This window comes from Ovis aries, chromosome 26, assembly GCF_016772045.2.
Source record: "Ovis aries strain OAR_USU_Benz2616 breed Rambouillet chromosome 26, ARS-UI_Ramb_v3.0, whole genome shotgun sequence".
NCBI classification, from domain to species: domain Eukaryota; kingdom Metazoa; phylum Chordata; class Mammalia; order Artiodactyla; family Bovidae; genus Ovis; species Ovis aries.
This window is the reverse complement of record NC_056079.1, coordinates 13,364,427-13,387,154: the sequence shown is the minus strand read 5'-3', so window position 1 is coordinate 13,387,154 and position 22,728 is coordinate 13,364,427. Positions and strand designations below refer to the sequence as shown.

At 42.8% G+C, this 22,728-nt stretch overlaps 3 protein-coding genes across 3 annotated transcripts in view; 2 read left to right on the top strand and 1 right to left on the bottom strand.

The window, feature by feature from the left end:
* Positions 1-14,964: 14,964 nt before the first annotated feature.
* Positions 14,965-15,684, top strand: LOC106990148 (putative claudin-24). The gene has a single exon (XM_015104555.3). It carries the CDS (start codon positions 15,022-15,024, stop codon positions 15,682-15,684), a length of 663 nt encoding a protein of 220 aa, XP_014960041.2. The 5' UTR covers positions 14,965-15,021.
* Positions 15,685-17,117: 1,433 nt separating this feature from the next.
* CLDN22 (claudin 22) lies at positions 17,118-17,914 on the top strand. Its single transcript, XM_027962557.3, has one exon. The coding sequence runs from the start codon at positions 17,160-17,162 to the stop codon at positions 17,823-17,825; it is 666 nt and encodes a 221-aa protein (XP_027818358.2). The 5' UTR covers positions 17,118-17,159; the 3' UTR covers positions 17,826-17,914.
* A 959-nt stretch (positions 17,915-18,873) lies between these two features.
* The window catches only part of WWC2 (WW and C2 domain containing 2), a 148,066-nt gene continuing 144,211 nt past the window's right edge, over positions 18,874-22,728 (bottom strand). The window contains exon 23 of the mRNA XM_027962647.2: positions 18,874-21,679. Coding sequence (XP_027818448.1) covers positions 21,613-21,679 — 67 coding nt within the window. The 3' untranslated portion in view covers positions 18,874-21,612. The remainder of the gene's footprint in view (positions 21,680-22,728) is intronic.

Sequence of the window (22,728 nt, the reverse complement as noted above, 5' to 3'; positions counted from 1 at the left end):
CCTGTGGGGCAGGTGTGAGGTTATTGTCCCATGGAATTTGGTCTCTCTCCTGCAGAAATGGCAAATAAATGCCCGGGTGGCCGGGGCACCATCGAGGGCTGTGGATTCCTTCCAGAGCCCGGCAACGTGGAAGAGCTTCAGAAAGAGCTCCGCAGACCCAGCCTGGAGGCCAGGCCTTCATCTTGATGCTGGTCCTAACCAGGTGCCTGGCTGTCCCATGGAAAGAAGCCACTGTGTGTCTGAGATGTGGGCTGACCCTGACTCCAGGCCTCTCCTGACATTCACCTCCCCAAGAGGGAGGCGCCAAGGCTGCCGCTGATGGGCAATGTACTTCCCATCTGTTAACTGGAAATTAACTTAGCCCCAAGGGTGGTGAGCCTAGATTAATATTTAGAAAGGATTTACAAAGAAAAGGACCCAGTTAATCCTGAGATAGAGGGCTTCTTATTTCTATTTGTGAAGTGGGTGGGGACAGAGTCCCTGGCTAGGACAGTCCCCACTTCACTTTCCTCCCTGAAAAGGTCCTTTGCTGACGCAGCTTCTAGCTTTGCAGCCAGGAAGCTGGCCCCAGATTCTGTGGCTTCAGCCTCCCTGCTGTTGGATGCACTCAGCGCCCAACTCTTGTCCAAGGAGGAGACACCGGGCCAAGTGGATGCTGACGGTGAGCGGGTAAAACTTCCAGACAGGATGAAGAGGTGGTGGTGACAACGGCCAAAGATGACTTTTTACACCATAAACTGATTAAGACCTGGACTGCTGCTGCTGCTAAGTCACTTCAGTCGTGTCCGACTCTATGCGACCCCATAGATGGCAGCCCACCAGGCTCCTCTGTCCCTGGGATTCTCCAGGCAAGAACACTGGAGTGGGTTGCCATTTCCTTCTCCAATGCATGAAAATGAAAAGTGAAAGTGAAGTCGCTCAGTTGTGCCCGACTCTTAGCAACCCCATGGACTGCAGCCCACCAGGCTCCTCCGTCATGGGATTTTCCAGGCAAGAGTACTGGAGTGGGGTGCCATTGCCTTCTCCGAAGATCTGGACTATTTGAGTTGAATTTGAGCTTGAATCTTCCTCTATGCAGGGCAAGCTAGTTGGCTTATTTAAGCCTCAAATTCCTTATCTATTAAATGGAGGTAACAATTGCATCTAATTACATGGTTCTTGTGAGGATAAGCAAGATAATACAGATAAAGCTCTTCTCCTAATGCCTGACAGGCAGTAAGTGCTTGGTAAACACTGGCTATTAATATTATATTTAAGTATGAATATTAAACTTTATAAAGTATGTGTGCTCATTGCGCTCAATCGCTCAGTAGTGTTTGACTCTTTCCCACCCCACGGACTGTAGCCTGCCAGGCTCCTCTGTTCCTGGGTCTTTTCAGGCAAGAATATTGAAGTGGGTTGCCACTTCCTTCTCCAGGGGATCTTCTCTACCCAAGGATCGAGCCTGCATCTCCTGCATTGGCAGGCAGGTTCTTTATCTCCTGAGTCATCGGAAAGCCCTATAATATTTATAAAATTTTATAAAGTATATAGTATATTAGTATAATATATATAGTGTATAGTATAATATTATACTTTAATATTAAAGTGTCCCTCAATCCCATCAGTCACTGGATAACAGGATGTCCTCTTCATTCTCCAGAACTCAGATCTCACATTATCTTTTACACATTTGTCCTTTTAAGGCTTGGGATAAAATGTCAGCTGGGGCCTCAGAGGATGGAAACATCGCATGATTTAGCTTTCTGAAACATTCCACTCCCACACACCAGTGATGAAAAGGGCTTTCAATCCCGGGGCTGGAAATACACCCCTTCCTCCAGGGTTCCCATACTTCCTCTCTTAAATGCCACCTCCTGAAACCGCCCGAGAACTCCTGCAGTCGCTCACACGCTCACACACACCAGTGCTTATGTGTGGGCGATGCATCCTGGTGTGGACATCCGGACACACCCTCTTTGCTTGGAGGGCAGCCCCCAGGGAAGGGTCCACGTACTCCTTCCGGATCGGCTCTCTGGAAGCTCTCCTGCACTGGTCCCCTCCCACCACCTGCTCTGTTTGTTCATCCCCAGAAAGTCCTGAGCAAAATGTCAGGCAGAGGGAGTAACTTTCAGGTGCTGACCACTACCCCGCCTGTGCCCCCAAGATCTTCTAACGCAGGAAGCCTCTGGCTACAAGTGTAAAGACCGGGGCACGCGTGTTAAAGTTGCAGAGCAGTATTAGTTTATACTTGATAGATGTTTCCTTACAGTTTTGTAATGTCCCCCAACTTGGGTTTTTCATTTTTTTTTCTTTTCTTTTTTTTTTTTTTTCGCCGCTTGGTTTTTGTTTTTCTATCCTTTTCGGTTGTGCTACATGTGGAATCTTAGTTCTCTTACCAGGGACTGAACCAGGTTTTTTGTTTTAACTCCAATGGGCAAGGATGGGGTCTTTTCTTCTTACCAAACATTTTCGATGAAAGTCTCAAGAGCCACTCAATATACTGCCTGGCAATTGTATAAATTGATAAGGGCTCTGAATTTTTAAACATTCGTGTGAAAATGAACAAGCTTCCATTTCTAGCATCCGCTGAAAACTTTGGTTCAGCCTTCCTTCCTTTTCCCCAAACCTAGCCTAGGCCCATCTTGACACCTTTCAAGAACAGGGCTGTCTTGTAGGTCAGCTCCTGATGCTTTGACAGCATTTACTATCTCACTACAGGCGGTTGACTGAGTTCACAGCTTTGAGCCTGTTCATCCTGCTCAGGTACCAGCATGTTGTGCTGTTGAGAGGACAGGCCTTGAGATCAGCGTTTGCAGGGCTGCCGTCGTACACCAACACTCACTGTCAGTTCCCAGGTGCTGCAGTGGTAAAGAGTCCTCCTGCTAAGGCAGGAGATGCAGATTCGATCCCTGCGTCAGGAAGATCCCCTGGAGGAGGAAATGGCAACCCACTCCAGTGTTCTTGCCTGGAGAATCCCACGGACAGAGGAGCCTGGTGGGCTACAGTCCATGGGGTCACAGGGAGTCGGACACCACTGAGTGAAGACATGCACACGAGCACAAGGAAAAGCCAGCTCACGCGTTTCTGAGACACGTGCTTGTTGAGCGCTGGGTAGATACAAGGTGCTGCGCTCTAGGGGCTGGAAAGGTACAGGGTGCTTTGTCCCAGTCAGTGAGTTCACAGTGTTGATTGCGAGGATTACTATTTAGCAAACTAGGAATATTAAGAAAAAAAAAAAAAAGCTTAGGTTTCCTTTAAAAAAAAACACAACAACCCCAAAAGCCTTTGAGGACTTCCCCGGTGGTCCAGTGGTTAGGGCTTCACCTAACCAGGCAGGGTATGTGCATTTGATCCCTGATCAGAGAGCTAAGATCCCACATGCCTTGGGGCCAAACCACACCATAAAAAACCAAAAAACAATATTTTAACAAATTAAAGATTTTAAAAAGGATCCACATCAAAAAGAAAAAAAATCTTAAAAATAAAACAGGGAACTCTGTTCAATGTTATGTGGCAGCCTGGATGGGAGGGGATTTGGGGGGTGTGTGGGATATGGATACATGTACTTATGTGGCTGAGTCCCTTGGTTATTCACCTGAAACTATCACAATATTGTTAATTGGCTATGCTCCAATTCAAAATAAAGTTAAAACAAAAAACCAACCTGTGTTTGGCAGGAGGCACCCCTTTGCTTGGAGAACTTGTCCATAGAAAAGACAAGCCTGCCCTGAGCAGAGGTGGGGACATTTGGTTTCTCTGAGTACTTGCCCCCAGGGCCCTCCTCTCTCAAAGCAGTTCTGACTCTACTGTCTCCATATTCAGTGGGTGTGTGTCCTAGAAGATCCTAAACCCAGCCAACCATTTCATCTTGTCCTCCACATGCTGAGCAACCTGCTGGTAATATTTGTTTCCTGGCTGAATTTCACTTCTACCTTCCCTTCTGGGAGCATCAGATCAGAGCTGCTAATCTGTGGACAGGGAGGTGGAGACAGGAGCCCCCAGGTCAGGGGAGCGGCGGCTTCATGCTTCCGGTTTCAGGCTGCTGCCCTGGGGTTTCCTCAGCCTGGAACAGTCACACCCCCGCTTTTTTGTTTTTATTGCTTTGAATGATGGTATTTACTCATTTGCTGACAGCTTTTCCCACTTGAACGTGAGCCCACCCCCTCAACAACCACCACCCCCCACCAGCCCCCGGACCCTGCCATCCCAGGTAGGGGTGGGGCCTGCATCCCTGTAGGTCTTAGCAGTGTCTCCATCACTTACTGCCTGGTCAGTAAGAGGTGCTAAAAAAAATTTTTTTTTTGCATGTTGCAAGAACAAAAGAGTTGGAGGTTATTTCCCACCACGGAGAAATTTCCTCCCCATAGCCCTGACAGGTGAGAATCACTTTTTTAACACATTGGAAATGCAGAGCAGCCTATTCCATTCCATTTTTAAAGTGTCAATGCAATATTAAGAACCATCTCTAGGTGGTGAGTGGTAAAGAATCTGCCTTCATTGGGTTCAATCCTTGGATTGAAGGAGGATCCCTCGGAGAAGGAAATGGCAACCCACTCCAGTGTTCTTGCCTGGAGAATCCCAGGGACAGAGGAGCCTGGCGGGCTGCAGTCTATGGGGTCACACAGTCAGATCCCACGGAGCACTCATGCACGCACGCATGCTCTGTAACTGTTAGTGATGCTCTGGAGAGCTTGACCAACTTGACCTCCTCCTAGAAGGAAACTCTAAGTTGCCAGTATCTTATTCCCTGGGATGAGCCCGCCCCCGCCCTCCGCCAGCCCCCCACAGCAGGTTGTTAGCCCTTTCTGGATCCTTGTGCCTTTGTGCAAACTGAAGCAACTTATTTCAGTATACTGAGGACAGCAATCGATCCTAGGGGATCCTGAATATTTGTAAAAGTTGAGAAAAAATTCATCCTGTTTAATTAATGTCTGATGATGGAAAATGTTGATGAAGGAATGTCTTCTAACCTGACTCCTGTGCTTACTTAGGTGCTTCAGGATCCAGGTGCTGTCTTTCTGATCACTGAGCGACATCATGAAGGAACTCCCTGCATCGTGGACTAGAAATCTGATGATGAGTGGTGGTCTGGTTCATGGATGAGAATCTTCAGGGTAGTAGTGGCTCCGTTTTGGAACCTGCAGGTCCTTTCTGTTCTGGGTGTGCCTATCTGGTCCTGCCCCTCTGGCTATGGGTACAGGAGCCCAGGGGCCCTGCCAGGAGGACCAGCTCTGGAGACATTGGGTGTGGTCTCTCGTCCTGGGCCCCTGAGGCCCCACATTGAGGATACTGTTCTGCAGAAGCACAAGCTCAGGTATGGCTTCAGTCAAAAACACAGACAAAGCCTGTGATTGCGGCGGCTGCTGCTTTCCCCCGCTTTATGGTGCACAGTGTGTGCTGACCAGCAGGGTTCATACACTGTGGACTCAGCCAGGGAGAGGGGAGCAGAGCTGACTTTCTGGAGCAGCTGCCTGAAACCTCTGGAAACTGGCTGGAAACATGCTGAAAACCTCTGGAAACTGGCTAAGGAGCTGTGAGAGCAAGCCCTGAGCATTTGGAGTGAGAGCACTGACTCCAAGACCCTAGACTACCAGCGAACTAACCCCAGGGAGTATCAAATAGTGAGAATTCACACAAAGGAAACCACTTGACTATAAGACCCGGCATCACCCAAACACCAGTAGCACCCTGTGCAGGACGCTTCATGTAAACAAAAAGCAAAACAAAAATATAAACACAGTCATCAGCAGACAGGATTACCACCTCACTCAGCCTTTCCCATCAGAGGAAAAACAAACAAACAAAGAAAAAAAAAAAAACTTAGCACAAATCTCACCCTATATGAAGCTTACACAAACCACTGGACCAAAGAAAGAATTCAACCGTGAAGCCTGGAAAAGTGAAAGTGAAGTTGCTCAGTCGTGTCCGACTCTTTGCGACCCCATGGACTGTAGCCTATTAGGCTCCTCCGTCCATGTGATTTTCCAGGCAAGAGTGCTGGAGTGGATTGCCATTTCCTTCTCCAGGGGATCTTCCCGACCCAGGAATTGAACCCGGGTCTCCCGCACTGCAGGTAGACGCATTACCATTTGAGCCACCAGGGAAGCCCCCAAAGCCTGGAAAAGGAGACCTCAAACACAAGTTTAAAAAAAAAAAGAAACAAAGAAAAGGCAGAGAAATACTACACAAATGAAAGAACAAACTAGAAACATGAAGTCCAAATAAATGAAGAGGAAATAGGTAAACTACTTAAAAAAGAATTCAGAATAATGATAGTAAAGATGATCAAAAACCTTAAAAACAGAATGGAGAAAATGCAAGAATCAACTAACAAATACCTAGAAGAACTGAATAAACATACAGAGACAAACAACATAATTACTGAAATTAAATATACTCTAGAAGGAATCAATAGCAGAATATCTGAAGCAGAATGAATCAGTAAGCTGGAAGATAAAATGGTGGAAATAACTTCTGAAGAGCAGAATAAAGTAAAAAGAATGGAAACAACTGAGGATAGTCTCAGAGACCTCTAGGACAACATCAAATGCACCAACATTTGAATTACAAGGGTCCCAGGAGAAGAGAGAAAGAAAAGGTATGAGAAATTTTTTGAAGAGATTATAGTTGAAAATTTCCCCAACTAGGAAAAGGAAATAACCAATCAAATTCAAGAGCCGCAAAGAGTCCCATACGGGATAAATCCAAGGAGAAACTCATCGAGACACATACTAATCAAACTAACAAATGCTGCTGCTGCTAAGTCATTTCAATCGTGTCCGACTCTGTGTGACCCCAGAGATGGCAAAGACTAAACACAAAGAAAAAATATTAAAAGCAGCATGGGAAAAGTAACATACACAGGAAACCCCATACGTTTAAGAGCTGATATTTCAGCAAAAACTCTGAAGGCCAGAAGGAAATGGCAGGATATATTTAAAGTACCAAAAGGGAAATATCTACAACCAAGATTATTGTACTTGGCAAGGATCTGATTCAAAATTGATGGAAAAATAAAAAGCTTTTCAGACAAGCAAAAGTTAAGAGGATTCAGCACCACCAAACTAGCTTTATAACAAATGTGAACAGGACTTGTATAGTCAAGAAATACAAGAGAAGAAAAAGGTCTACAAAATCAACCCCAGTTAAGAAAATGGCAATAGGAAACATATATATCAATAATTACTTTAAATGTAAATGGATTAAATGCTCCATTTAAACCAAAAGACACAGATTGGTTGAATGGATACAAAAACAAGACCCATATATATGCTGTCAACAAGAAATCCACTTCAGACCTAAGGACATATATAGACTGAAAGTGAGAGGATGGGAAAATATATTCCATACAAATGGGAAGCAAAAGAAGGTTGGAATATCAATTCTCATATCAGACAAAATAGACCTTAAAATAAAGAATATTACAAGAGATAAGGAAGGACACTACATAATGATCAAGAGATCAATCCAGGAGGAAGACAGAACAATTGCAAATATCTATGCAACCTACATAGGAGCACCTCAACACATAAGACAAACACGAACAGACATAAAAGGAGAAGTGGACAGTAACACAACAATAATAGGGGATTTTAACACCCCACTCACCCCAATGGACAGATCATCAAAACAGAAAATTAATAAGGAAACACAAGTCTTAAATGATACATTAAATGAGATGGATCTCCTTGATATCTTCAGGACAGTCCATCCAAATACAGAAGAATATACCTTCTTCTCAAGTGCACATGGAACATTCTCCAGGATAGACCACATCTTGGGTCACAAAAAAAACCTCAGTAAGTTTAAGAAAATTGAAATTGTATCAAGCATCTTCTCTGACCACAACACTATGAGACTAGATATCAATTATAAGAAAAATACTGTAAAAAACACAAACACATGGAGATTAAGCAATACATTTCTAAATATTGAATAGGTTACTGAAGAAATCAAAAGGGAAATAAAAAATTTTCTAGGAACAAATGACAATGAAAATACAACTCAAAACCTATGGGATGCAGCAAAAGCAGTTCTAAGAGGGAAGTTTATAGCCATACAGTCCTACCTCAAGGAAAATAAAACGTTGAATAGACAATCTAACTCTACATCTAAAACAACTGGAAAAAGAAGAACACCCCCCTCCTCCCCAAATTAGTAGAAGAAAAGAAATCATAAAGATCAGAGCAGAAATAAATGAAAAAGAAATGAAAGAAACCATATTAAAGATTAATAAAATAAAAGTTGGTTCTTTGAGAAGATAAACAAAATTGACAGACCTTCAGCCAGACTCATCAAGAAAAAGAGAAAAGAATCAAATCAACAAAATTAATAATGAAAAAGGAGAGGTTACAACACAGACACTGCAGAAATACAAAGGACTTTAAGAGACTATTATGAACAAGTATATAGCAATAAAATAGATAACCTGGAAGAAGTGGACAGTTTCTTAGAAAAGTTCAATTTTCAAAGACTGAACCAGGAAGAAATGGAAATTATAAACAACCCAATTACAAGCACTGAAATTGAAGCTGTGATCAAAAATCTCCCAAAAAACAAAAGCCCAGGACCAGATGGCTTCACAGGAGAATTCTATCAAACACTTAGAGAAGAGCTAATGCCTGTCCTTTCAAAACTCTTTCAAAAAATTGCAGGAGGAGGAACACTTGCAAACTCATTCTACGAAGCCATCACCACCCTGATACCAAAACCAGACAAAGACAACACAAAAAAAGAAAACTACAGGCCAATATCACTGATGAACATAGATGCAAAAATCCTCAACAAAATTTTAGCAAACAGAATTCAGCAACACATCAAAAAGCTCATACACCATGATCAAGGTGGGTTTATTCCAGGGATACAAGGATTCCTTAATACATGCAAATCAATGTGATGCAGTATATTAACAAATTGAAAGATAAAAACCATGTGATAATCTCAATAGATGCAGAAAAAGCCTTTGACAAAATTCAGCACCCATTTATGATTAAAACTCTTCAAAAAATGGGCAGAGAAGGAACCTACCTCAACATAGTAAAGGCCATATATGATAAGCCTACAGCAAACATTATTTTCAATGGTGAAAAATTATAAGCGTTCCCCCTAAGATCAGGAACAAGACAAGGGTGTCCACTTTCCTCACCATTATTCAACATAGTTCTGGAAGTCCTAGCTACAGCAATCAGAAAAGAAAAAGAGATAAAAGGAATCCAGCTCAGAAAAGAAGTAAAGCTCTCACTGTTTGCAGATGACTTGACATTGTACATAGAAAACCCTAAATATAGTATCAGAAAATTACTAGAGCTAATCAGTGAATTCAGCAAAGTTGCAGGATAGAAAATCAAAACACAGAAATCACTTACATTTCTATATATTAACAAGGAAAAATCAGAGAGAGAAATTAAGGAATCAATCCTATTCACCATTGCAACAAAAAGAATTAAATATCTAGGAATAAACTTACCTAAGGAGACAAAAAGAACTGTACACAGAAAATTATAAGACACTAATGAAAGAAATCAAAGAGGACACAAACAGATGGGAGGTATTCCATGTTCCTGGGTGGGAAGTATCAATATTGTGAAAATGACTAAACTACCAAATGCAATCTATAGATTCAATGTGATCCCTATCAAATCACCAGTGGCATTTTTCATAGAACTAGAACAAAAAATTTCACAATTCATATGGAAACACGAAAGACCCCAAATAGCCAAAACAGTCTTGAGAAAGAAGAATGGAGCTGGAGGAATCAACCTTTCTGACTTCAGATTATACTACAAACCTACAGCCATCAAGACAGTATGGTACTGGCACAAAAATAGAAATATAGACCAATGGAACAAGATAGAAAGCCCAGAAATAAACTCACGCACTTACGGGTGCCTTATTTTTGACAAAGGAGGAAGAATATAAAATGGGGCAAAGACAGCCTCTTCAATAAATAGTGCTGGGAAAACTGGACAGCTACATGTGAAAGAATGAAATTAGAACACTTCCTAACACCATACACAAAAATAAACTCAAAATGGATTAAATATAAGTCCTAAATGTAAGACAAGAAACTATAGAACTCTTAGAGGAAAACATAGGCAGAACACTCATGACATAAATCAAAGCTAGATCCTCTATGATGCCCCTCCTAGAGTAATGGAAATAAAAAAGTGTGACCTGATTAAACTTAAAAGCTTTTGCACAGCAAAGGAAACGATAAGTAAGGTGAAAAGACAACCCTCAGAATGGGAGAAAATAATAGCAAATGAAAAAATAGACAAAGGATTAATTTCCAAAATATACAAGTAGCGCATGCAACTCAATACCAGAAAAACAACCCAATCAAAAAATGAGAAAAAGACCTAAACAGACATTTCTCAAAAGAAGACATACAGATGGCTAACAAACACATGAAAAGATGCTCAACATCGCTCATTATTAGAGAAATGCAAATTAAAACTACAATGAGATATCACCTCACAGCAGTCATAATGGCCATCATCAAAAAGTGTACAAACAATAAATGCTGGAGAAGGTGTGGGGAAAAGAGAATGCTCTTGCACTGTTGGTGGGAATGTAAACTGATACAGCCACAATGGAAGACTGTATGGAGATTCCTTTAAAAACTAGGAAGAAAGCCACCATCAGTTCAGTCAGTCAGTTCAGTCGCTCAGTGGTGTCCGACTTTTTGCGACCTCATGAATCGCAGCACGCCAGGTCTCCCTGTCCATCACCAACTCCTGGAGTTCACTCAGACTCATGTCCATCGAGTCCGTGATGCCATCCAGCCATCTCATCCTCGGTCATCCCCTTCTCCTCCTGCCCCCAATCCCTCCCAGCATCAGAGTCTTTTCCAATGAGTCAACTCTTCTCATGAGGTGGCTAAAGTACTGGAGTTTCAGCTTTAGCATCATTCCTTCCAAAGAAATCCCAGGGTTGATCTCCTTCAGAATGGACTGGTTGGATCTCCTTGCAGTCCAAGGGACTCTCAAGAGTCTTCTCCAACACCACAGTTCAAAAGCATCAATTCTTCGGCGCTCAGCCTTCTTCACAGTCCAACACTCACATCCATACATGACCACAGGAAAAACCATAGCCTTGACTAGACGGACCTTAGTCGACAAAGTAATGTCTCTACTTTTGAATATACTGTATAGGTTGGTCATAACTTTCCTTCCAAGGAATAAGCGTCTTTTAATTTCATGGCTGCAGTCATCATCTGCAGTGATTTTGGAGCCCCCAAAAATAAAGTCTGACACTGTTTCCACTGTTTTCCCATCTATTTCCCATGAAGTGATGGGACCAGATGCCATGATCTTCGTTTTCTGAATGTTGAGCTTTAAGCCAACTTTTTCACTCTCCTCTTTCACTTTCATCAAGAGGCTCTTTTAGTTCCTCTTCACTTTCTGCCATAAGGGTGCTGTCATCTGCATATCTGAGGTTATTGATATTTCTCCCGGCAATCTTGATTCCAGCTTGTGTTTTTTCCAGTCCAGCGTTTCTCATGATGTACTCTGCATATAAGTTAAATAAGCAGGGTGACAATATACAGCCTTGACGTACTCCTTTTCCTATTTGGAACCAGTCTGTTGTTCCGTGTCCAGTTCTAACTGTTGCTTCCTGACCTGCATACCGGTTTCTCAAGGGGCAGGTCAGGTGGTCTGGGATTCCCATCTCTTTCAGAATTTTCCACAGTTTATTGTGATCCACACAGTCAAAGGCTTTGGCATAGTCAATAAAGCAGAAATAGATGTTTTTCTGGAACTCTCTTGCTTTTTCCATGATCCAGCGGATGTTGGCAATTTGATCTCTGGTTCCTCTGCCTTTTCTAAAACCAGCTTGAACATCAGGGAGTTCACGGTTTATGTATTGCTGAAGCCTGGCTTGGAGAATTTTGAGCATTACTTTACCAGCATGTGAGATGAGTACAATTGTGCGGTAGTTTGAGCATCCTTTGGCATTGCCTTTCTTTGGGATTGGAAGGAAAACGGACCTTTTCCAGTCCTGTGGCCACTGCTGAGTTTTCCAAATTTGCTGACATATCGAGTAAAGCACTTTCACAGCATCATCTTTCAGGATTTGAGACAGCTCAACTGGAATTCCATCACCTCCACTAGCTTTGTTCGTCGTGATGCTTTCCAAGGCCCACTTGACTTCACATTCCAAGATGTCTGGCTCTAGATTAGTGATCACACCATCATGACAAGGGTGAACGTCGACATTCTAGGAATCAGCAAACTAACATGGACTGGAATGGGTGAATTTAACTCAGATGACCATTATATTTACTACTGCGGGCAAGAATCCCTCAGAAGAAATGGAGTAGCCATCATGGTCAAGAAAAGAGTCCGAAATGCAGTACTTGGATGCAGTCTCAAAAACGACAGAATGATCTCTGTTCGTCTCCAAGGCAAACCATTCAATATCACAGTAATCCAAGTCTATGCCCCAACCAGTAACGCTGAAGAAACTGAAGTTGAATGGTTCTATGAAGACCTACAAGACCTTTTAGAACTAACACCCAAAAAAGGTGTCCTTTTCATTATAGGGGACTGGAATGCAAAAGTAGGAAGTCAAGAAACACCTGGAGTAGCAGGCAAATTTGGCCTTGGAATGTGGAATGAAGCAGGGCAAAGATTAATAGAGTTTTGCCAAGAAAATGCACTGGTCATAGCAAACACCCTCTTCCAACAACACAAGAGAAGACTCTACACATGGACATCACCAGATGGTCAACACCGAAATCAGATTGATTATATTCTTCACAGCCAAAGATGGAGAAGCTCTATACAGTCATCAAAAACGAGACCTGGAGCTGACTGTGGCTCAGATCATGAACTCCTTATTACCAGATTCAGACTCAAATTGAAGAAAATAGGGAAAACTGCTAGACCATTCAGGTATGACCTAAATCAAATCCCTTATGATTATACAGTGGAAGTGAAAAATAGATTTAAGGGCCTAGATCTGATAGACAGAGTGCCTGATGAAGTATGGAATGAGGTTATTGACATTGTACAGGAGACAGGGATCAAGACCATCCCCATGGAAAAGAAATGCAAAAAAGCAAAATGGCTGTCTGGGGAGGCCTTACAAATAGCTGTGAAAAGAAGAGAGGCGAAAAGCAAAGGAGAAAAGGAAAGATATAAGCATCTGAATGCAGAGTTCCAGAGAATAGCAAGAAGAGATAAGAAAGCCTTCTTCAGTGATCAATGCAAAGAAATAGAGGAAAAGAACAGAATGGGAAAGACTAGAGATCTCTTCAAGAAAATTAGAGATACCAAGGGAACATTTCATGCAAAGATGGGCTCGATAAAGGACAGAAATGGTATGGACCTAACAGAAGTAGAAGATATTAAGAAGAGGTGGCAAGAATACACAGAAGAACTGTACAAAAAAGATCTTCACGACCCAGATAATCACGATGATGTGAAAGCCACCATATGACCCAGAAATCCTGCTCCTAGGCATATACCCTGAGGAAACCAACACTGAAAAAGATACATGTGTCCCATTGTTCATTGCAGCACTGTTTGTAATAGCTAGAACATGGAAGCCACCTAGATGTCCACCGGCAGATAACTGGATAAAGAAGTTGTGGTGCATATACACAAGGGAATATCACTGAACCATAGCATATTTGAGTCAGTTCTGATGAGGTGGTTGAATCTAGAACCTGTTATACAGAGTGAAGTGAGTCAGAAAGAGAAAGATAAATACTGTATTCTAACACATAGATACGGAATCTAGAAAAATGGTACTGAAGAATATATTTACACGGCAGCAATGGAGAAACAGATAGAGAGAATAGCCTTATGGACATGGGGAGAGGGGAGGAGAGGGTGAGATGTATGGAAAGAGTAACATGGAAACTTACATTACCATATGTAACATAGATAGCCAACAGGAATTTGCTGTATGGCTCAGGAAACTCAAACAGGGGCTCTGTATCAACCTAGAGGGGTGGGATGGGGTGGGGGGAGATGGGAGGGAGTTTCAAAAGGGAGGGGATATATGTGTACCTATGGCTGATTAATGTTGAGGTTTGACAGAAAACAATGAAATTCTGTATAGCAATTATTCTTCAGTTAATAAATTAAAATGTAGTGAGAAAACACACATACACACACACACAAACACAGACAAGATGAAGCCTCAAAGCTCAGCCCCAGGGAAGCTGTTTTGTCTTGGAATTGGTAGGAGTTTCCTTGCCTGGTGCTGCTTTGTCTTTGTGGCTTAAATGATAGTGAAGACAGCTTGATTCTGGACAAAAAAATAACTACCTGTTGGATACTAAGAAATCAGGTTCTATCTCAGGTCCTTAACAAGGATGGAGAAATTCTCAGAATGAAATCCAGAGATGCCCCCTTCCTCAGCTGGTACCTCTGGGCATGGCCTTGGTGTCTTTCATTTTAATTAATCCAGTGAACCCGCCTCTACCTTTCAAAGGAATCTGAGGGAAACGTTCTCTGCCAAGTCCCAGCCAAGTCCCTGGGACACTCAAGAACGTGGGCCAGGTTCTCGTGTAGGTTAAGGAAGCCTGAGAAGAGTAAAGATTATAGACAAACAGTCTACCTTTCTTTACAAGGTCTTGTTTTGCATCTCTGAAATCTCAGATTCAGCTATTACAATGAGGTCCTGTTGTAGAAAGAGCTGGCCTTTTATCACCACTTAAAATCTAATTAATCCATATTGAAGCACAAAGATTTCTGTTGTATTTTAGGGTGAGGGGTCATAGAGCCCTCTTTGTTCATCCTTAGACTTATAATCATCAAGCATAGGGGATAGAATTTTACCAAGCAAATTGGAAGGTAACAGATCAAATCCTTATCGGAAAGCGTAACTCATAGTTTTAACAGAGCCCTTCGTCCTTTACATGAAATACTATATTTGAGAAGAACAAAAACGCATTTCAGAGTGCACAAAGAGTTAATGACCAAAGCTTATATTCCCTGAGCAGCGTTGAACCGAGATTGTCACGCTACTGCCCACCTCCAGACGGCAGCTCCTATAGGGGTTGCAAGGGTCCTAAGATCTGTTGCAATGGCTTTAGTTTTGAGAGTAGCAATGCAATTCGTGGGGATTTTGCTCTCATTGCTGGGATGGGTTTTATCCATTATTACGACTTACTTGCCACATTGGAAAAACCTCAACCTGGACTTAAATGAAATGGAAAACTGGACCATGGGGCTCTGGCAAGCCTGTGTCGTCCAGGAGGAAGTGGGGGTGCAGTGCAAGGACTTCGAGTCTTTCCTGGGTTTGCCTGCTGAGCTCAGGATCTCCAGGGTTTTAATGTTCCTCTCGAATGGGCTGGGGCTCCTGGGCCTGCTGGTGTCGGGCTTTGGCCTGGACTGCTTGAGGATTGGAGAGACACAGCGGGACGTCAAGAAGCGGCTGTTGATCCTGGGAGGAATTCTGTTCTGGACAGCGGGCGTCACAGCCCTCGTTCCCGTCTCTTGGGTGGCCCACGCGACAGTGCAGGAGTTCTGGGACAAGCGCATCCCCGAGATTGTGCCCAGGTGGGAGTTTGGAGAGGCCCTCTTTATCGGCTGGTTTGCTGGATTTTCTCTCCTGCTAGGAGGGTGTCTGCTGAACTGGGCTGCCTGCGGGACCCAGGCTCCCCTGGCTTCCGGCCACTACGCAGTGGCAGAAATGCAAACTCAGTGTGCATACCTGGAAAATGGAACTGCCAACCCTTCAGTATAAGGCACTGAGGAGAAGAGAGAGGCATGTCTTCCTTCATCAACTGGGATGGAGTGTCTGCAGGAAAAAGGGGTCTTCGTTATGTAACTAATTCTGTGCTGCTCACATTTTCTCATCAGACAATGACTTTTCTATCCTAGAAAGCTCATCTTCCCCAAACCTGGAGAAGAGGCCAATCTTATATCTAAAAGAAAACTGTTGTGGTAAGCATTACATAGGTATGAACAAAAGAAATTTCATTGATCTGGTTATTTCAATCAAAACGTAGTGGTGATTGTTCAAGAGAGTCAGCATTAAGCTTAATATGTTAATTTGGTATTAGAAATTGTTTTTGGTTTTGTTCGTAGCTGAAAATGATAGCCTGTTTCCTCAAGAAAAAAAAAAAAAACAACCTAAACTAACAATTTGAAATCCTTTAAGCATTCTGTACTAGCAAAACCACATGCTAAGCCTCTCCAAAGTAGCATTTTCACAACAATGACTTGGTCTTTCTTGAACAGAGGTGGTTTGTGTTTAGGAAATTACTAGGAACCCTGCTATGCAGGACTTTATGAGGCTGAAGGTTTTCAGTACATTGTGATACTCTTGAGATTTAAAATACCAGCCAATCTCTTCTCTTGTCTCTTCCCTCAAAATCTTCAGACTTAAAAAAACATTTCTTTGCTCAGTTAAAAGTTATAAGCATGGGGACAAACTGAAACGGACGTGGATTCTAACCTACACAGTACTACTGCTTAACTTTTCTGCTGCATAATTATTCAGGAAAAGAAAGAAACAAAAAATAGCAAGTATTTATGCCCACATGAGTATAGCTGTCAGGAAGGCACTGGGGTTAAACAGACCTGATACTTAGTTCAGAATGGTTTGATATGTTATAGGGTATATGTAGCCTAAGAGATTAAAAAACAAAAGTCTGATTTAAAGCCTACAGAAGAAATTTCTCTGTTTGATTTGGTTAAGAAATACTTGTGTTGAACCTATTTTTAGAGCTGATAACACCACAACAGGCGTACTGAAACATGAGACCTCTGAAAAGGAGAAAGTCTGACAGGTGCAATTAGATAAAAAGCAGCAGGAGTTGAACCAAACGTCAATTAAACATTTTGCCTGGAGACTTCTTAATTCTTTGACTTATCAGAAAGTTTGGGAACATGAGAACCATTTATGCATTCACAATGAGAGGGTTATTACCAGTTCATGTTATTTTGGGGACAAACTGCACACTACGAAATGCAGTCCATAGGACGTGAACATGATCTTGGCCACACCTTGGCATGACTGGTTTGCAAAATTATTTCCCTATCCTTCTGAAATCTATTCAACACAGAATCGAACAATAGCAACTCTGGCAAGAATCCTCCTATATACACAATGAAAAAACCGTTTTGAGCTAAGCAAGTGATAATATTAATACAAGTGTCACACTTTTCACAGCCACTGAAAGACAGGGGTGAGCCTGGCTAAGGTCGCAGGATTTTATGATGGCTTTAGTGTTTAGGGCAGTGGTACAATTAGTTGGAATCTCATTATCCTTGCTGGGATGGGTTTTATCCTGTCTTACAAACTACCTGCCGCATTGGAAGAATTTCAACCTGGACTTAAATGAAATGGAAAACTGGACCATGGGGCTCTGGCAAGCCTGTGTCGTGCAGGAGGAGGTGGGGGTGCAGTGCAAGGACTTCGAGTCTTTCCTGGGTTTGCCTGCTGAGCTCAGGATCTCCAGGGTTTTAATGTTCCTCTCGAATGGGCTGGGGCTCCTGGGCCTGCTGGTGTCGGGCTTTGGCCTGGACTGCTTGAGGATTGGAGAGACACAGCGGGACGTCAAGAAGCGGCTGTTGATCCTGGGAGGAATTCTGTTCTGGACAGCGGGCGTCACAGCCCTCGTTCCCGTCTCTTGGGTGGCCCACGTGACAGTGCAGGAGTTCTGGGACAAGCGCATCCCCGAGATTGTGCCCAGGTGGGAGTTTGGAGAGGCCCTCTTTATCGGCTGGTTTGCTGGATTTTCTCTCCTGCTAGGAGGGTGTCTGCTGAACTGGGCTGCCTGCAGGACCCAGGCTCCCCTGGCTTCCGGCCACTACGCAGTGGCAGAAACGCAGCCTCACCGTCTGCATCTGGAGATGAAAACCACTCACCTGAAACTCTAAGCCAGAAGGGGTCCACGGTGTCTCCTCCTCGGATGATTTGGTAGGATTTCCTGGTTACATGGTCACCCATTCACTATGCTTTCCATTTTCTAAAATGCATTTTCCTTTGCTGTTTCTGAAACTGTCATTTCTTTCTAGGGTGGTAAATTATTTTCTTCTACTCTGAGACCAAAACCATTCAAGACTTAATAGTTATCATACTCATTACTGGGGATGGGTTTTCTCAATTTTAAAACAGATTCAGTGACTGCACGGAACTGGTTAATAAAACATTACATTAGCACCTATACATCTTTTGAAGGTGTTATTCATAGAGATAAAATCACTTGGCAAATGAAAATGTTACTGAGAATCATTGACTTCTTTTAAGTGTTTAAAATCATGTTATACTGAAACTAGAAGTCTGGTTTCCCTGGTGGCTCAGTGGTAAAGAATTGCATGGATTTGATCCTTGCGTTGGGAAGATCCCCTGGAGGAGGAAAGGGCAACCCAGTCCAGGTATCTTGCTTGGGAAATCCCACGGACAGAGGAGCCCGTCAGGCTACAGTCAATGGGGTGGCAGAGTCAGATGCAACTTAGCAACTAAGCAACAGAAGTCTGGCTGTCTGATTATACTAAAAGAATCGCTGGTTGTCTGAAAGCATGAGAGATGCCTATGGGGGACACACCATCTCCTTTTTAATTGTAGAGCTCAGTGCCTCTTTGGAGACTGAAGCACAGGGCAGCCTGGAGGTTTAAAGATTCATGTAAAAATCTACCGCACAGATATGCTTTTGCTTCTGTGCCCCGTGTTCTGGAGCAGATGGAGCAGGCACAGGGGCGCTGTGGGCCAGGACCGGGGGCTGTGGGCAGAGCACCACCCCTCCCCAGGCCCCCTTTTAAAAGAATCATTGATATATATGGTCCAGCCAATAGCTATTCACAAGTGTGGGCTTGAGGAATTCTTCCTGAAAGATCTTATATTTGTTTGTTACATAGTTTGAGTAAACTTTTGTGTTTGTGCCAGTCAGGAAAATTAAGTGAACAATAAAGACACTGAAATAAAGTATTAGGCAATATGTATCTTTGTTTAAAAAAAAAACACTGAATTTTTTTCCCATCCACGAACACATGAAAAGTGCAGAAACCAGAGTTAATCTATGTGATGTATTTGCATACTTTTACAAACAAGACAAATTAAAACAGAAACATATTCAGAATTTAACCTGATTAAATATTTAGTTTCAGTCCTGAGCTTTTGATATTTAATACAATATAAAGTAATACCAAAAAAGATTTTAAATTTATTTGATTTGCATGCTACAGAGATTCAGCTAAACTTTGTTCATTTGGCTAGCAATATTCTTTTTGTACCTGTAACACTTAGATTCTGATATACAAAATTGTAATAACATACTGATAATTCAAACTTGAGAACTAAATATTACATTCTTTTTACCCTGTGAAGAATAAATTCTACCTTTAAAAAATAGTATTTATAATATTAAAATTCATGTTGTCCAGATGGTTTTGTGATCAAGTTATTAAAATGTTTTGTCACTGTGAATCATTTGGGTTAGTACAAATACGACAGGATTGTTAAAAGCTGCCTATAAATACATAACACTATTGCTGATTTTTAAAGTGTGAAAAAGGATTATATTAAAATAAGTTTGTCTTTCATGTTAGAAATGAGCAAATGCTGTAAAATAAGACCGAAGCATCTTGCATACAACTGCTAACTACCAGCCTGAGACAGCTTTTACTCTTTTATGCCTGTCTGAAACTCTTGTGTAGTACAAAAAGTTAACAGCTAATCTGATGGAATTTATAAAGCTGTAAATATTCCAATATAGCCTCTTCTATGTCAAACATTTAAGATGGCCAGAACCAAACTATATATTAAACAGAACATAAATAAGACCGTAAATAAATAAATGAAGAAAATAAAATCGTACGGTACAACCACACATAATCCTATAAACATTTTCATGGTCAAACTGAGAAGCTGAAGACAGCTGACCTTCATTTAACTCTACATTAAATAAACTTCTGTTTTTCACATTTGACCTTGACAAGGAAGACCGGTGCTCTTTCTCCGGTTCTCCTCGGTCACCTAATAGGATGAACTGGGCTGCCTGCGAGGACTGTGCTCAGTCAATTCACGAGGCTGGTTTTTGTTCAAAGTACTGTCACGTCCAGTTATCACTTCAGAGACTTTTGTACATAAACGGTGGGGACACTTAGGAAAAGTCATTCCAGTTCTAGGCTCAGAAATGGCTTGATTTGAATTCTGATTCTGAAAAAATGAACTTTCCAAAACATGTGTAATTTCTTTCAAATATAAATTCTTACCAATGAGGATTCTAGCTTAGGAATAGAACTCATGTTTCTTGTTTTATGGGACCCATTCCTTTAAGATAATTTTTTCATCTCTTAAAAAAAATTTTTTGATTTCACTTGCTACCTAAGGTGGCTCACCAAACCCTGCCTCTTCCAGTATTACAGACTGGGTAGAAAGTATGGCTTAACTTGCACAAAAACTGTTTATTTTAAAAGCCTTGTATGCAGGCAGGACTACACTGGGGATCTGTTTAAGAAGTGCTTGAGTTGGGTAAGCTAACATTCTCCACCGGAGGGAACTTTAGTTGGTTTCCATCTTGTTCGTCTGGAATACACTTTCTTTTTTTTTTAACAAGTGACTCAGCCTTTACTTCAATTTAATAATCTTCCCAGGCACTCTCTTCTCTTTGCATCCTAACAGTTTACCACAATTTACAGACAGGATTCCCTAAAAATGACGGCTGCAAAGTAACTTCTAGTAAATGTTTGACGAAATCTGTTTACTGAAGTATTTGGCAACCCCGATTCAGTCAAGACATCCCTTCCTCTGCTCCCAGTTGCACCGCATGAGGCTGACGCGTCTCCCTTCGCATCGCCGGCACTGCCGTTCCTCCAAGCCCCGGGCCCCTACCTTCCTCTACCGGGTACCACCCTCATGCCTCGCACCCAACCCGCCTGGTGCACGCCTGGCACGTGGGTGTGAACACTTACGCTCACGCCGACTGAGAAGCAGCGGCTGCTCACTGATGTGCTGATTCTGTTGTGTTGGAGGCGAACTGGCCTTCTTCCCCTTGCATTTCCCGGCCTTTAAAGACACACGTCACGAGATGTGAAGTGTTGCCAGGAGAACGGCTCCTTTGCATCCTTACCTTCTTATACTCAGCGTTTTGTTTTTATTTTCTTTAGACACATAGAAAAGGACAAAAAGGAAGCTGTTCTCAGGACATGGTGTTCCAACAGAGGTGATGGAGATGAACATGCCCCCTGTCCCACGTGGACCTGGGACCCTGCACTGAGGTTCCTGCTCCCGTGAAAGGAGCCGCCCTCAGGCACCCAGGGTCACCAGCTGCCAGCCTCACGGTGGCTCAGAGGAGGACAATGGAAACGCGAAACCGCCTTCTGCTAAACCAAGTTATTTCTCAGCAGTTGGTCCAGTGGGATACATGTGGGGTCCTGCCTCTATTCCATTTCTATAAAATAAAGCCCACTGGCAATACTGTACATTTGGGTACTGGGTAATCCTGTTTTGGTTATCTGATTTTTTTTTCCTCTTTTTTTAAACAAATAAGAATTATATTCAAGGTACTTCACAAAGTAACATGTTTGAAAATCTGATGTGAAATAAAAGCTCTTTAAGAGTTGACGGTTATATTACAAAACAAAATCCCGAACAAGACACATGTTCAGTCTTTTGCCCTCCCTAAGAAATGAAGAGGTGGAAAACACGAGCTCATTGGCGATGTGGTCACACGTCATCAGCGGGCAGGGATGGGATGGTTATCTTCGCTCTGGTGAAGTAGGCAATCTTCTCCCTGGAACCAGGGGTGAGAAACACACCAGCTTAAACAGGATGCTGAAAATGCTCTGGGCCTGAGAGAAACAGTCCCAAGGACGCCAGTGTCTCTACAGGCCTGGATGGGAGCTTTTGTCCTTAGCTAGAACTCCATTTAAAATCAAGATTGCCTTCCCCTTTGTCTGAAGGACCTGAGGGACAGCAGCAACTCTGTGGACAGAGGTAGTAAGGTCCTTCCAGCGTTTCCAACCTCAGTTTTTAAATCATTGTCGGGGGGGTGGGGGTGTCAGTCTAGGCCTGCGTGTTTCTCAACCAGGGGGCAGAGAATTCCAGAGGCCAGAATCCTTACAGAAAAGTAGATGCTCCTGGGAAAATTCTTCAAACTCAATGCCACGCTAAGGTCGGGGGCAACTTAACAAGTGATGGGTACCGGGACGAGATGGGAGAAGAGATGGGGCCTGACCATTGTAAAGGCAGATCCGCCCGAATCCGACTTGGGAAGGGGCGAGTATAGTGGAAACAACCTTAGAGGCACAAAGTGACTAACAAGGGGGTGGGATGGTCTTCAGAGGTCAGCAGAGTGTTAAAGAAAGAAGGTTTCAGGGTTGCAGTGCCACCCAAGGCAGGAGCAATAGGTCTATCCTCTACAAAGTCTTCATGTGGAACACAGTCTGCTGAGGGGGTCCCCACGCGGGGCATGCTGGCTGCCATAAGGAGGGATACAGATTAGATGGTTGAGGACGATGGTGAAGATGCAAGGACTGAGGAGAGAAGCTCCAAGTCTAAGGAGAGAGAGAGAGAGAAGGAAGGAAGCATGAAAACCCCCAGGAAACTGGAAGGAGAGCTATTTTTGTGGTGCAGAGTCCTGTCCATTTGCTCAATTCCATGAGATAAAATGAAGAATTGAAGAGGCAGGTGAAAGTGGTCATGACGTCACTGAAGACAGACCTCAATACTGGGACCTCTGCTTTGACACTCTCCGAAAACAAATGTCTTCGGCTTACATGGTGCTTTATAAACTCCCGAGTTAGTTGTCAGGGTTTCCACTTGAGACAGGTCACATCAAAT